Consider the following 16,835-nt stretch of genomic DNA (forward strand, 5'->3'; position numbering starts at 1 on the left):
AGAATGCTCCTTACATTGGTGGTCAGGGGGAAGAATGCTCCTTACATTGGTGGTCAGGGGGAAGAATGCTCCTTACATTGGTGGTCAAGGGGATAAGATCAGTGCATTTGCAATAATAATAAAACAAAAATACGTGCTCAGTCATACGATGATTATTGTGTATTGCAGATTTCCACTTACATATTGCAAAACCAGCTACACAAAATGCCTATGTGAGAAGCAGCAGGTGCCCTGCGCTGACCCCGCCCACTAAGGATGACGCAGAACCGGAGCGATGATGCAATATCTGTAAGCAGGATCATCCCCGGACCGAGTAGCCCCTCCTCATCCCCGCCCCATTTTCATTTACTTTATCGTTCAGAGGAGAAGGAGGAGCCCTGTGTAAAATGACCGCCCACCTCCTGTCGGGGCTAAGTGGGCGTGCCTCGCATGTGTTTATAGACACGTACTGCTATCTTGTCGTGGTCACGTAGTGGTGACGTCGATCGGGCCCCGCCCCCCGGTGTCAGGGTATCTTCCGGGTAGGAGCCGAGTGCTGGGATTGATGCTGCAGAGGAGACCCGGAGAGGACACCATGAGACCGCTCATCACACTCATCCTCCTCGGCGGACTGCTGCCATGGCAACCCGAACTCGGGGCCGCCGCAACCTCTGCCCACAGCTGCTTCTGCCAGGTGAGGGGGGGCTTCCCATAGAGTGCCAGGGGCCCCCCACTGCACCAACCATGGGGCCCCTATTATTTCTCGTTATTATAGCACAGGATTATTATTCTCATCAAAATTTGCAAGCCTTTAATACATGCTGCTATTTATCCCATATAAGCAACACTTGCATATCATCATATTCATTTTTTTTTTTTTTATATTATTATTATATAATATTTAAATTTTTCTGAGTTTGTTATGCTCTGTTATAATTTGCCTAACTTTTTTTTCAGTTTTTATTATTGACTATATATATATATATATATATATATATATATATATACACACACACACACACACACACACACACACACACACACACACACACACACACACTATATTATTTCATAAAAAAAAAAAGTGTGTGTGTGTGTGTGTATATATATATATATATATATATATATATATATATATATATATATATATATATATATATATATATATATATATATATATATATATATATATATATATTTTTAAATAAATAAATTTTTCTTGGGAGGGTGCAAGTGATCAGCACTGTCCAGACAGAAGGTCAGGGGTCCTGCAACCTCATAGGACAGTCAGAGTAGAATGAAAACTCCTCCTACAAGCTTTAACCAGACACTTTTAGAAGTCACAATACTGCTGATGAGAAAAGGTATTTAGCAGTTTATTGTAGCACTGACCCCCAAAGGAGTTGCTGGTTTGAATTGGGCCTGCACTCTACCGAGAAACTCCACTAACTTGACTCAATCCCCTTGGCACAGCTGTGGTGCAATGTAATACAGTACTATATAAGACAATGAAGTACCTGTATCATACCCTCAGGATCCACTGGCTCCACCTGGTGGGGGAAAAACAGTACGCCACACAACCAGATACTTAAAGTGGGGTACCCCCTAAAAAAAAAAAAAAAAAAAAAAAAATTTTAAGTCAGCAGCTACAAATACTGCAGCTGCTGGCTTTTAATAATCGGATACTTACCTGCCCCAGGGTCCAGCGATGCGGGGGAACGAAGCCCCCCCCCTCGCTTCCCGCTCCGCTCGCGGCGCCGTCATGCATACTGTGGGCACCCGGCTGTGGCTTCGCAGCCGGGCACCCACTGCGCACGTGATACGCCGTACAGTCACCTGGGACACATGACAGGTCCCAGGTGAATGTGCGGCGCAAAGGGAAGTGATGTCACCAGCCCGGGCAATGAAGAAGGCAGATTACGAGGGACCCCCTAGCAACCGGTATTTAGAGGTGAGTAAAAATTTTTTTTTTTTTTGCCAATTATTTTTTTTTTTTTTTATTTTTTATTTTTTTTTTTTTTTACGAATTTTAAGTAGTTTTTAATTTTTTGGTGGCAACACCACTTTAACCAGAAATATTTTTTACGGCTAAATATTTACACAGGTGATTGCAGGAATTGTGCTGTCATCCCAACATAGGCCGACAGCGCAATATGTTTCAATATAAAACAATATGAGGTGTGTGTGTGTGTGTGTGTGTGTGTGTGTGTGTGTGTTATTATTATTATACACCTGGGAGCTCCCCTTACGTTAAAGGCTATATGTGAGATCTCACTTAAAGTACTTTATCCGGGGTCTTCTTTCTTCGCTAGCTAAAGTCACTCCTTTATTTGTAATCCAAAGTCTGTGGAGGATTAAGCTGAAATGCTCCTGGTGTAACTCCAATAACTTATTTACAACACTTGAGATACCAAGGTAGATGGGCCTCAAACCTGCTTGGTGTCAGTCGCTCTGCTCCTCCTCCGTGGAACCACGGATTCCAGTGAGGCCTGTATGTGAGTCTAACTGTGTGTAAAAATTAACAAACGGTGGGCTGTAACCCGCTCACCAATTGGATCGGAGTTCTGCCTGATCACTTTGGTCCGGTGCCTGTAGCTTGCCTCTCAGTCAGCTGGACCAGACGCTCTGTATCGCTCCTCTGAATGAATCCGGTTCTCTGATTCTCCGCTGAGTGTCTCTGGACCTTCTCACTCCAGTCACCGTCTCTCAGGCTCGGTCGGGTCACCTCACAAACAAACATACTGGTGTTCCGTGATGACTGCAGGCTGCTGTCTCCGGGAAACCTTCCCACAGATCCGCACAGGCAGGAAACATGGTCCCAAGAGCCCTAAAATGGCCGCTCCGGTCCCTTTTTTATCTGCTACCCAGCATGCACTGCGTGAGAGTGTTCAGGGGTAGGTCACACAGACTCCTGGGTAACAAGGTCAACCTTCTCAATCAAAACAGTCACTTTGTACAAGTCTTTAGGTTGTCCCTGAAGTAATAACATACCGGTGCATTACCCATATTTGATCACTAGATGGCTCTGGTACGGAACCACGGTAATGTCCATTAACCTTACATTAAAGTATACATAACCACGTCAATAGGCAAGGATGTCGGCGTCACATTATATTTACTAAAATAATTTAAATTTCAATGTTCTGTGTACTGTGGGAGACCAGATATAGTGACTGCAGGCTCCTGGATTTAGTAATGCTTTTTTAAAGAGGAGTTCTAGGCCCCATGAAGAAAATTTAAAAGTCAGCAACTACAAATACTGTAGCTGCTGATCTTTTTAATATCGGAACACTTCCCTGTCCAGTATTCCCACGATGTCGGGAACCAAGCTGATTTTCGGGTCGGCTCTCGGGGCTTGCCGACGCCGTTCATAGTAAGGAAACCCGGCAGCAAAGCCTTTCAACTTCACATCCGGTTCCCTACTGTGAGTGACGTGCGCTGCACTTTCTAATTGGCCCGGCGGTGAGGGAATGAGGAGGGGGGCCAAACTTCCGAGGGAGGGCACCGCTCTGCCACCTCCCAAAAGTGGGGACAGGTACCTGTCGTTAGCCACCCCCCCCAAAAGGTGGCAAATGTGGCATCATGGGTGGGGAGGAGTCAAGAGGAGGTTCCACTTTTGGGTGGAACTCCGCTTTATTTATTATATATTTGCTAGTGGTAGTTGGTCCCCCCTTCAACTGAGCTTGTTCTGTAATGGTAAAGCTATTTTTTTATTTTGCATGGCAAGAGCATGTATTCCTGCTTGCAATATGTTTTTTTTATTTACTTTAATCGGTTGCCTTATGCACGTTGGGTGCCCAAAAAGGCGCTTGCTCAATTTTTTTTTTTAAAGGTGCGATTTTCAGCACGATCCTGTCACGTGACAATCCAGCAGCTTCTCGGCCCAGTGCCTGCAGCTTTCTTCAGGCCAGAACAAATCTTGGTCACTCTGCCCATTTCCTATAATCCAGCCTTCTGGTAAACCACTATAATAATCATAAACCCGCCCCACAGATTATATAATCTACATAATAAAGTGCAAAGCTACTGTATCCAATTTAGTGCATTTGTGTGCCAACAAATATTTGCTCAAAGCATAGTGCTGTCATTGAGGAAATACTACTTGTATACTCCCTCCACCCTCCCAAAGGGGGCCATCCTGAGTAATACGTACAAAAGTTATAGAATTTATTTTTTGGGACGTAAACCTTAACTTAAAGGGACTAACCTCCCTTTAGGGTACAAATCCTGCATATGTTGTACCTGTTTATCTAAAGCACACCGCATCTCTGAGCTTCTGGACTCCGGGGCTGTGATCTGATGTCACAAACTCCACTATAGAAAGCAGGAAGCTGAGTGTAATCTGAGATCTGAGTGCAGGGAGAATACTCCAATTCCCCCCCCCCCCCCCCCCCACTGCATTCTCTCTGGGAATTGTGGAGTGTGTAGAAGGGGACAGGGCCATCTTGCAGGATTCTGTGGTGTCAGCATAGCTTGTGCAAATGGCCAAGGGAGAAGAGATCAGAGTGGTACCACACTAGGTGCTCTGGATTCAGGTTAGTACACGCCTATAGAACAGCGGTCGTTAACCAGTGGACCATAGAGAAAATTTTGGCCCACAGGGGTTCTGCCACAAATCAATATTGTGCTGGATATATATACCGCCAGATGTTTCCAGGGTTGTTCTCAATGCGCATTAATGGTCAACACTGTTTGCATGCATTGATACCTGATGCTTCCTCTGTAGTTTCTGGCTCCTGTGCACAGAGGGAGGCGCTGGGAGTAGGGCAGTGAGCAGGTGGGGACTTCCAATAGCAGTCCCACTAAGGCAGCAGAGTGAGTGGGGGAGGGGGGCATTGACCCATAGCTGTGTGTGTGTGTCAGCAGATATAGATATAAATATTTATAGTGTGATCGGGGGGGGGGGGGGGGGTGGGGAGCAGAGAGCCGGAGCATCATGTGTACAAGGAATGTAAAATTCATGTTAGTGGTCCTTAAGGTCCAAAAGGTTGGTGACCAGTGGGGGTCCCAAGTGCTCAGGTTTCCACCCTGATCCAGAGACCATGACATGTCTAGATGTTTGTCCAAGAACAGGATGGAGGGTGTGATTTATGGAGGAACCCCCCCCCCCCCCCCCCTCGTTCTAGTGGACGTTTGCATAGGTTTTAACTCCTCAGTTTACATGGCCGAAAGGTGTGCTTTGTCAAATTTGCAGGTTTGAGATGTTAAAACATCATTATATGTAGAAGACTGGTTGGTGTTGAAGGTCCCTACCTACCCCTGTTGGGGCTGGTTGTTCCAGTTTGACATAGCTGGACTCTTTTGCACCTCCTTTTTGATCCCGTTCTCCAAAATGTGCAGATCACTGTCCTGCAGAGCTTGTCCCCTTTTCCCATAAATGTAGGAGGACTGCTGAGCCGTAACCTCTACAATTTGCCCTTCCATGTTGCGCTGTTCATTTTTGTTGAGGGGTCACTTCATCTCCCCAATGTACACGTCTTTGCATTCCTCACTGTTGGACATGCAACCTTCTGTTTTCTGTGTATTTCTGGCTTTGAAAGAGGTGTTGGGGGTTTTTTTTTGTTTGTTTTTTTTTTTTTGTTTTTTTTTATTTTATTTCTGACACACCTCCTATGTACAGGATACTATTTTAATATCTCTACCCTGGAGACTTGACAGCAATCCACACGTGCATCGCGCATTCAGTCGACTCAAAGGATTATCACATATGCAGACCTTCACACCAAGGATGGGATGATGTAACTAGAACTGGGCAGTTCCACAACTTTCACACCTCCTGTTGTGTTATTGGGCAATCAACATCTGCCTTGACATGTTCCATTGTGATTGGATTAAGGTGTCCTTGCTCCCTGTGTAGATATAAATGGTAGGGTATGTTCCTGGCACTCATCAGAAATGAAGAAGTGGCTGGGAGAAGTTATGAAACGTCTTACAGGACACGTCCATTGTATGTGAGGAACTGCGACTATCTATACCATGCCTTGGATAACTAAGAACCTTCACAGACATATTATTATCGTTGTTACAATTTTATATTTCTCTAAGGTTTGTATAGATCTCTCCCCCTTCCCTTTTTTATTTTTTTCTTTTTTAATTTGCTTTCATCGCTTTATATTTACTGCTAATATTTCATGTGTGCTTCACTTTCATTTTTGTGTTTTTCTTATTTAATTTATCTTCTTTTAAAGATATATATATATATAATAATTTTTTTTTTTTTTTTTTTTTTTTTTTCTCTAAAGGATACTTTTTAACAGCACTTGCTGCTATTATTTTTTATTATTAACTGTTTGTTATTTTTCTACTTCTGCAATACTTAAATTTTTGTGTTATTGTCTGAGTGGTGGTTATTGTTCGTTTTAAGATTAGTATTGGTGCTTTTCTAAATTTATTTTTCAATTTTAAACTGGGATTATTTTGTAGGGATACATTTCAATTCTTCCATTTAACCAGCTTCTAAAAAGGATTAACCATCACAAAAACAATACTAAAAAAAACCTGATTATTAACCGTAATATATAAATAAAAAAAAATCTACATTTTAGATTTACTGTTGGCAACAATAAAAACATATTTTTAATAGTATTGTTTTTTTAGTGATTTGCTTATCATTTTTATAAGCTGCCTGGAAGAATTTAAATGTATCCCTAACAGGAGATCAAAGTAAATTCCATGGAAAAATTTAAAATTGAGCTAAAAAAAGTGTGTGTGTGTGTATATATATATATATATATATATATATATATATATATATATTATACACTATACACACATTTCTTACTATTTTTATGTTTCCACACAAGATTTTTCTAGTTTTTAGTGACTATTCACATTTTTTTTTCTAATTGGGTTTATCATGTGTGAAAGTTGTATGAAAAACTTTATAAAGGGAAGGCCTCCGGGCCTATTTACACCTACATTTGCACATTGCCACATGTGAGTGGGCCCTTGCCACCATTATAACACACTTTATGACCTGCTGCTCTTCAACTTCTTCTTCCTTCTTTTTTTTTTTTTTTTTTTTTTTTTGTTTCTTAGGACCCTTTATACTTTTTCATGCATTTATTGCGCACACACATCACCAGACGGGGTTTATTTATTCATTTATTTTTTGTGCCCTACAGCGGCCCATTCATTTTAAATAGGTTCGGCAGAGAATAGAGCATGCTACACTGTGCTGCGGGTACCTGACAGCTGCTGTACACGTGTGCTAAGGTGCTATTCTGGTGTTATTTTGGCCCTGAGGATTTGCTTATTAATTGGACTTTGTTCGCACCTCTGTTGCTGTTCATCCCTATGGAACGGCAGGCGTTCTGTTGGAATCGTCACCAAACTGTTAAAACAGAGGAGTGAATGTAGCCGTATAGCTGGGGGATGTTTTTATTGGTAGTGTTTTTAACATCATGTTTTTATTACATAATGGTAATATAAAATTATTATTAAAATTTATATACCTTTTTTTTTTTTTTTAATAGGTTTAGTTATATTTTCTATTAAGTTCAGCTTTTGAATATTAGACCTGGTTGTAACATGTCCAAAATGAGTCGTAACCCACCCTTGACAGCTGGTGGGAGATCCTCTTTTTCATAACATGTCCAAAGGGATCCTCTTCCCGATTGTCAGATTTTAAAATCGGTGGGGTGCAGCCACATCATGTATTTAGCAGGATATGTAAATGAAGAGACTACAAGTCCCGTCTTCCACGAGGCAGATATCTTGTAGTTCTCTGTGAACTGTGAAGGTGCCCTAAGAGTTCCACACTTCCTCCCCAGCTTTCAAGCCGACAGCCCATACAGAGGTAGGGGCAATAAAGATAGAGGCAGTCTCTGCAGGAGCCTAACATTGCACCCGCAATCCACTGATCATGGGTGTAATGCTTTGCAGATGCATGTGTAGTAAAAAAAATATATATATATATATATATGCTTTGTTTGTTCTTTCCTTCCATGTACAGTGCGGAACTATTGGTGAGGACGTCTATGTGTGACTGCTGGCCTGAGGTTACGGGGTACAGATAGAGGGAACCTGCTGGCGTGAGGAATAACACTTAACCTAAAGAAGTACAACCAAAGCTTGTTTGGCTGTGGATTCGTTCTGCACTCCTGTGACCTGTTTTCAGCTGACAGCAAGCTGAAGCCGCTGTCAGCTGACATCACAGAGCTGTTCCAGGCTCAGGAAAGATCATAACCACATGGTCAGGATGTGCCCGCATGTCCTGACTGGCACCCGTCTCAGACTCTCCGCCAGCTGCTCCCACCCCTCTACAGCCCAGTACTCCTGTGAGGAATGACTTTGCTGTTTGCTTTCAGATGCTGGTGGGTTTTTTTTTTTTTTTTTTTAAATAGCCTGCACCTGTGAAAAATGGACATGTGACTCAAACGCAAAATTGTGGTGCATTTGTTATCTAAATTTTTTCGTGATTTCCATTCATTGCAATCGGTGCAGTTTTCAAAAACCAAAAGAGCATTTGTGAGGTCAGACACTGATGTTTGATGAGAGAGCCTGGCTTGCAGTCTCTGCTCAAATTCATCCCAAAGGTGTTCTATCGGGTTGAGGTCTGGCCAGTCAAGCTTCTCCACTTAAAACCGATCATCCATGTCTTTATGGACCTTGCTTTGTGCACTGGTGTGCAGTCATGTTGGAACAGGAAGGGGCCATTCTCAAACTGTTTTCACCATTAAATTCTCCAAAATGTATTGATATGCTGACACCTTAAGGCTCTAGAGGTTATTTACGAACAGCAAATCCATTTTGCACTACAAGTGCACTTGAAATTGCAGTCGCTGTAAATCTGAGGGGTAGATCTGAAATGAGGGGAAGCTCTGCTAATTTTAACATCCAATCATGTGCAAGCTAAAATGCTATTCTTTTATTTTCATTGCATGTTCCCCTCAGATCTACAGTGACTATGGGTCCAAGTGCATTTGTAGGCAAATTCATTTTGCACTTTCATAAATAACCCCCATTGTTCACATCTTGGCGGGTGGAATCGCCACGATTTGAAATGGCGGCAAATCACTGGATACCTGTGTGATGTCTTTATTTTTTTAATCCCCCCCGTTGCTTCCCTTGCATCCTGATCGTGGTGCAATTTTACTGGGTTACATTCACCGTAAAATTGCACAAACTGAACAGCAGAATGTCTGTCGCCCAAAACGGAATCGCGCCGTGATCAGGGTGCCATTGGATGTGACGGGGATTGCACGGGCGTCCCGCGATTTGTCACCATCTTGAATTGCGCTGATGCCACCTGCGTTTCGAACCGCCAAGATGTGAACGGAGCCTTAGAGTTCCCTTCACTGACACTAAGGGGCCAAGTCCATCCCCTGAAAAACAACCCCACTCCATAATTCCTCCCCCTCCACCAAGTGATTTGGACCAGTGCACAAAGCAAGGGCCATAAAGACATGGATGAGCGAGTTTGGGGTGGAGGAACTTAACTGGCCTGCACAGAGCCCTGACCTCAACCTGATAGAACACCTTTGCAATGAATTAGAACGGAAACTGCGAGCCAGGCCTTCTTGCCCAACCTCACAAATGCTCTTCTGGAAGAATGGTGACACACTCCTAAACCTTGTGGACAGCCTTCCCGGAAGAGGTGAAGCTGTTATAGTTGCATAGTAAGGTTGAATAAAGACACCAGTCCATCCAGTTCAACCTGAGTGAGTGTGTACATTGCACACTTACAACAGTCCCTACCCTCAAGGAGCCCACAATCCAAGGTCCCCATTCTTATACTAGGGCCAATTTTGGACAGAAGCCAATTAACCTACCTGCATGTCTTTGGAGTGTGGTAGGAAACCGGAGTACCCGGAGGAAACCCACACAGGCACGGGGAGAACATGCAAACTCCAGGCAGGTAGTGTCGCAGTTGGGATTCGAACCAGCAACCCTATATATTATAATTATTTTTTTTTTTTTTTGATAATCATGGTACGCATTTTTGTGGAAAATTAGACGATCGTTTGTGTGTGTGTTCTAGGCTTTAGACTAAAAAAAAAAGGCAGTTTTATAATCCTCAAAGGGAGATGCAAATTATTATAATTATAATATGCTTTGTGTTGCCTTGTGAGTTGTTTGGCATCTTATCAATACTTTCTATACCTCCTTCCCTTTTTTTTTTTTTTTGTTACTGTTTGGGTTTCCATAACACTATGAGATGAGAACATAAACAGGAAGTTATTGTAGTCTAATAAAGGTATAAATATTACCTAAAGTAGAAGGAAAGGTGATCGAGTCACCCAGCTTTTATACTCTGCTTCCTGCTATCAGTTAAAATGCTAAACACACAAGGTTTAAAGCGGGAGTCCACCGGGACTCCGCGTTTTTTTTTTTTTTTTTTTTATTTATTTATTTTTTTTTTTTTAAAGCCAGCAGCTACAAATACTGCAGCTGCTGACTTTTAAATAGTGACACTTACCTGTCCAGCGCGCCCGCGATGTCGGCACCCGAAGCCGATCGCTCGCTCGGCTGCCGGGTCCCGCCGCCATCTTGGGTATGGGAATCAGGAAATGGAGCCTTTCGGCTTCATTTCCCGGTTCCCTACTGCGCATGCGCGAGCCGCGCGGCGCAATCCGGACGGTCCCCGCTGCCTCTGGGAGCTGTGTGTTTCCCAGCAGGCAGCGGGGCACTTGCTGAAGGGGGCGGGCGCTTGCGGAACGGGGGCGTAACGTACGCCCCGTTCCGCAGAGAGCTAGCCCGGAAGTGGGTGCAGTTACCTGGATTATCCAGGTAACTGCACCCCCCTCCCCCCTGAAAGGTGCCGATTGTGGCGCCGGAGGGGGGGGGGGATTCCGATGAGCGGAGGTCCATTTTAGGGTGGACCTCCGCTTTAAGTTGCATTTTCTCTAATGAATATATATAATTATAAATAATTTGAAATCTTGAAGGAACATAGTGTGGGTGGATTTCTGTCAGTCACAGGCTGTGTCATGCCCCTTCAGCTTGTGTCTTAGAATAAGGGGGAGGTGAAGCCTCCATTAATCTACATGTAAGTCCCACCCCCCCCCCCCCCCCCCCCATTGTGTTTTAGCTGGTTAGAGGGCATGGAGGAGGCAAGGAGTGAGCTGTTATTTACCACTGTGTATACGCCCACATGTGTGACTCTATATCAGTGGTTCTCAACTCCCATCCTCGGGACCCACTAACAGGCCAGGTTTGCAAGATAACTGAAATACATCACAGATGATCTCCTTTGCTGCCCAGTGATTACAGTATTCTAGTGTGCATCTCCCCTAGTAATACTTAAAATCTAACATGTTATTGGGTCCTGAGGACAAGAGTTGAGAACCACTGCTTGCTCTATAGGCACATGGGCTGCTCAGATGTGATTGTGAGGAAATGCTCAGCATAGAAGCTCGCTGAAAACTGAGCATGTGCAGAACTGCCAACACTGCACTGCAAAATCCCTATCTGAACTGGGGACATGGACAGAAGGGGGAGATGGAGAGCAGCCGGATCTACCAGCTTTATGGCAGAATACAGGAAAACTAATCTCCCAGTGACTGAGTATGAACAGCATGTAATGTACCATTTATTGATCGCTTTTTATGATGTTGGTTTAGTGATACTTTAAAGCAGAAGGAAAGGGGATTGAGTCACCCAGCTTGTATACTCTGCCTACACACTGCCCTTCTGCTTCCTGCAATCGCTTCATAATCTCAATGTCAAAATAGTTTTATTTATTTTTTGCTTGCATGACCCCAAAGCTGACTGAGCGGGGCCAACACACACCAGGGCTTTGCCATCAAATGGCCACATGGCCAAAGCAGAAAAAAAAAATACAACTGAGATTTAATAGTAAGTAGAAGAGCAGTGGGGTGCTAGCATTTAAAAGGTGGGTGACGGTATCTCCTTTCCTCCTACTTTCTATTACGACCACGCCACTGCTAAAAGCTCCAAATACAACTTCATAAAAGTTGAGGGGGAAGCAATCAAAACAGGATCCAAGTGTATATGGGGTCCATAGCGACCTCTCCTTCATCAGGCCTAAAAAAACAAAACAAACCCAAACATAAGAATATCCACGACGAAAGAGCTGTGTTCAGCACAGAAAGGAAAAATGTATGTATGTGCCTTGCGAAAGTATTCGGCCCCCTTGAACTTTTCAACCTTTTGCCACATTTCAGGCTTCAAACATAAAGATATAAAATTTTAATTTTTTGTGAAGAATCACCAACAAGTGGGACACAATTGTGAAGTGGAACAAAATCTATTGGATATTTTAAACTTTTTAAGCAAAAAAAATAAAAAAAAAATAAAAAAAACTCAAAAGTGGTGCGTGCAAAATTATTCGGCCCCTTTACTTTCAGTGCAGCAAACTCACTCCAGAAGTTCAGCGAGGATCTCTGAATGATCCAATGTTGTCCTAAATGACTGATGATGATAAATAGAATCCACCTGTGTGTAATCAAGTCTCTGTATAAATGCACCTGCTCTGTGATAATCTCAGGGTTCTGTTGAAAGCGCAGAGAGCATCATGAAGACCAAGGAACACACCAGGCAGGTCCGTAATACTGTTGTGGAGAAGTTTAAAGCCGGATTTGGATACAAAAAGATTTCCCAAGCTTTAAACATCCCAAGGAGCACTGTGCAAGCGATCATTTTGAAATGGAAGGAGTATCAGACCACTGCAAATCTACCAAGACCTGGCCGTCCCTCTAAACTTTCAGCTCAGACAAGGAGAAGACTGATCAGAGATGCAGCCAAGAGGCCCATGATCACTCTGGATGAACTGCAGAGAACTACAGCTGAGGTGGGAGAGTCTGTCCATAGGACAACAATCAGTCGTACACTGCACAAATCTGGCCTTTTATGGAAGAGTGGCAAGAAGAAAGCCATTTCTCAAAGATATCCATAAAAAATCTCATCTAAAGTTTGCCACAAGCCACCTGGGATACACACCAAACATGTGGAAGAAGGTGCTCTGGTCACATGAAACCAAAATCCAACTTTTTGCCCACAATGCAAAATTATATGTTTGGCGTAAAAGCAACACAGCTCATCACCCTCAACACACCACCCCCACTGTCAAACATGGTGGTGGCAGCATCATGGTTTGGGCCTGCTTTTCTTTAGCAGGGACAGGGAAGATGGTTAAAATTGAGGGGAAGATGGATGCAGCCAAATATAGGACCATTCTGGATGAAAACCTGTTGGAGTCTGCAAAAGACCTGAAACTGGGACGGAGATTTATCTTCCAACAAGACAATGATCCCAAACATACAGCAAAATCTACAAAGGAATGGTTCACAAATAAACGTATCCAGGTGTTAGAATGGCCAAGTCAAAGTCCAGACCTGAATCCAATCGAGAATCTGTGGAAAGAGCTGAAAACTGCTGTTCACAAACGCTCTCCATCCAACCTCACTGAGCTCGAGCTGTTTTGCAAGGAAGAATGGGCAAGAATTTCAGTCTCTCGATGTGCAAAACTGATAGAGACATACCCCAAGCGACTTGCAGCTGTAATTCCAGCAAAAGGTGGCTCTACAAAGTATTAACGCAAGGGGGGTGAATAATTTTGCACGCCCCACTTTTCATTTTTTTATTAGTTAAAAACGTTTCAAAAATCCAATAGATTTCGTTCCACTTCACAATTGTGTCCCACTTGTTGGTGATTCTTCACAAAAAATAAAAATTTTATATCTTTATGTTTGAAGCCTGAAATGTGGCAAAAGGTTGAAAAGTTCAAGGGGGCCGAATACTTTCGCAAGGCACTGGTGTGTGTATGTGTGTGTGTGTGTGTGTGTATGTATATATATATATATATATATATATATATATATATATATATATATATTTAAAAAATCTTTTTTATAATTCTTAATAAAAAATATATATTATAGAGTGTGTGGGGGTGGTGTGTGTGTGTGTGTGTGTGTGTTTATACTTGCCTGCTCTGTGTAATGATGATTGCACAGAGCAGCTCCAATCCTCTGCTGGATCCCCCCCCCCCCCCCCTCAACGTTCCTAGCTTTGTGCACAGAGCAGCCCCAGTCATTCCCCCCCCCCCCCCCCCCCCCCCCGTGTTTCTGGCTCTTCAGACAGGACATTTGCAAAAGAAAATCCCCTACCTGAAACACAGAGGAAAAAAGTCTGTTTTTAGTAGATGAGAGGAAGGAACTGTTATCAACTTTCCTTCACTTCCTGTCTGGTGATATTGTCACTGGGACAATGTGGGGGGCGCATCTACACACATACTACATACAGTATCATTAATAATAAAACATTTTTATATATAATTAAATTCAATTTTTTTTATTATTTTTTTTTGTATGGGGGTGGGGTCCACCAAGAACTCGAACTATAGGAAGAGTCTAAAGCCTTGTACATACGATCGTATTGTTGGCCAACAAAGCGTCAGACTTGTTTTGTCCGAAAGGCGTGTGCCTGGATCTTGTCTTGCATACTAATGGCACACAATTGTCAGCCAACAAACACGAACTTAGTGACACACCTCATGTTAGGTGAGCATTGATTCTGAGCATGCATGTTTGTACTTTGGACTTTTATGTGACGGACTTGTGTACACACGATATGAAAATCTGACAACAGACCATTGTCGGACGAAAACTTTTTCCTAGCTTGCTAACCAATATTTGTTCAGATTTTAGGCAAACCGTTTGTCATCACACAATCCCCCCCACCAAAAATCTGATCGTGTGTACGAAGCCTAAGGCTCGGGTTCACACTGCTGCGATGTGAGAACCTGTGCGAATCCAGTACGGGTTCCTGCATCGCATGTCTGCAGGCAGTTCACACTGCATTATGCAAACTGTTGCAGGTGTCATTACAAAGTTAATAACCCCCCCCCCCCCCCGATCGGTTTGCATATCGCAGTGCGAACTGGCAATTTGGACAGCTATCGGATTGCATGGGTGTGACTGCCCATGCAATCTGATTCTGGTGCAGATGAAAAAAAGGTCCTGCACGAATTTTGGTCTGAATGCAATGCAAATTCAGCCATACAAATCCGTATGGCTGAATTTGCATTGCGTATGAATCGCATGCAATGTCACACAGCTGTGTTAACCCAATCTAATACACACCCATCATATCAGGGCGGGGGGCTGAGACCTTCACAGGGCTCTGGCTGCTAAGCAGGACACCATTTCCACTGACGCGTGCGCCCCCCCCCCCCTCCCAATTCCTGCTGAACATTGCAAGTTGGTTTCTCTGGGTTTAGCCACGGTAGGGTTACTGTTCTAGTTATGTAAATGGTGTAACACTTGTGCTTTTCTCACACTTTTCATTTTTTTTTTTTTCTTTCTATTTTTAGGTCACAGGCTACCTAGATGATTGCACGTGTGATGTGGAGACCATAGACAATTTTAATAATAACAAGCTCTTCCCAAAACTACAAAAATTGCTGGAATCGGACTATTTTCGATACTATAAGGTACAATACTTTGGGGGAATTCAAGTAAAGACTTTGCAACAAATTCCTGTTTCCCTTGGAACTACCTGCATCTAATTCAGGCAAATGATTTCACCAGTTTGGGTAACATTACCAGCACTTTAAGAGCCTGTCTTCCTCTGCTATTCGCATGGAACACTTCTGAAAAGTTTGTTTTTGACACCAATCGGTGAAAAGGTGACAGGGGAGGGAGCTACAGTAAGCAGCCTGTGTTGACAGCCACGGCTCTATTCCTGTGTCCTTTCCCTCCAATCAGCTCTCCAGAGTGTAATTTTAGCTCTCTGCCACCTGCTTTCTGAAAGCTTTGACTAGCTGTATACATTTTTGGACTTTGACTGGAGAGTAGAGCAAGTAGTAGAGAAGACTGCAGATAAACCGGTACAACTTGTGTAGGAGGCTTTGCTTAACCAGTCCCCGACCGGTGACACTAATCTGTTTCCTGTGAGCAGAGATCAGTGTTCACTAGCACATAGCCCAGCCCCCCACATTTAGTAACACACCCCTAGGACACACTTAACCCCTTCACTGCCAGTGTCATTTACACAGGGATCTGTGCATTTGTATAGCACGGATTGCTGTATAAATGACAATGGTCCCAAAAAATGTATCAAATGTCCGATGTGTCCGCCATAATGTCGCAGTCACAATAAAAATCGCTGATCACCGCCATTACTGGTTAAAAAAAAAAAAATTATATATATATATATATATATATATAAAAATGCCATAAAACTATCCCCTATTTTGTAAATGCTATAAATTTTGCGCAAACCAATCATTCGCTTATTGTGTTTTTTTTTTTTTTTTTTTTTTTTTTTTTTTTACCTAGAAGAAAAGGTATCGGCCTAAACTAAGGGAAAAAATGTTAGTTTTTTTTTTTTTTTTTTTTTTTTTTTTTTTTATATATATATATATATATTTTTGAGGGATATAAAAAAAAGCGCATTTATTTTTTATTTTTTTCAAAACTGTTGCTTTTTTTTGTTTATAGCGCAAAAACTAAAAACCGCAGGGGTGATCAAATATCACCAAAAGAAAGCACTTTTTGCCCCCACAAATAGCGCTATGTCATTTTGTTTGGGAGCCACGTCCCACGACCACGTAATTGTCAGTTAAAGCGACGCAGTGCTGAATCGCAAAAAGTGGTCTGGTCATTGGCCTGCAAAATGGTCCGGTCTGAAAGTGGTTAATCTCTGTGCATCATCTGAGACCAGTCATCTAACTGGGTATATGTAAGGGTTTACAACCACTTTGAAAACAGAGGCACACCAGTGCTCAGTGGGCCATGTCAGTGTTGGAAAGCTGTTATGTATTTTGGCCCCCACACAGTACTCCCTCCAAGCCACATTCAGCTATCAGCTGAGAGATTCCTGGGCCAAAAGATAAACATGAATAAAGCGGCCATGGATAGTCGTGGTGTCACTACTACCCAATAATGGCA

At 42.9% G+C, this 16,835-nt stretch overlaps 1 protein-coding gene across 1 annotated transcript in view; it reads left to right on the top strand.

Annotated features, from left to right (window-relative positions):
- The first annotated feature begins 482 nt into the window (after nucleotides 1-482).
- Nucleotides 483-16,835, top strand: part of ERO1A (endoplasmic reticulum oxidoreductase 1 alpha) — an 86,944-nt gene continuing 70,591 nt past the window's right edge. The window contains exons 1-2 of the mRNA XM_077463722.1: nucleotides 483-673; nucleotides 15,257-15,376. Of these exons, the coding sequence (XP_077319848.1) occupies nucleotides 545-673; nucleotides 15,257-15,376 (249 nt within the window). The 5' untranslated portion in view covers nucleotides 483-544. The remainder of the gene's footprint in view (nucleotides 674-15,256; nucleotides 15,377-16,835) is intronic.

The sequence above is a fragment of the Lithobates pipiens genome, unplaced genomic scaffold (assembly GCF_037356315.1).
Source record: "Lithobates pipiens isolate NorthernLeopardFrog02 unplaced genomic scaffold, aLitPip1_a1.2 Scaffold_30, whole genome shotgun sequence".
Classification (NCBI taxonomy): Eukaryota; Metazoa; Chordata; class Amphibia; order Anura; family Ranidae; genus Lithobates; species Lithobates pipiens.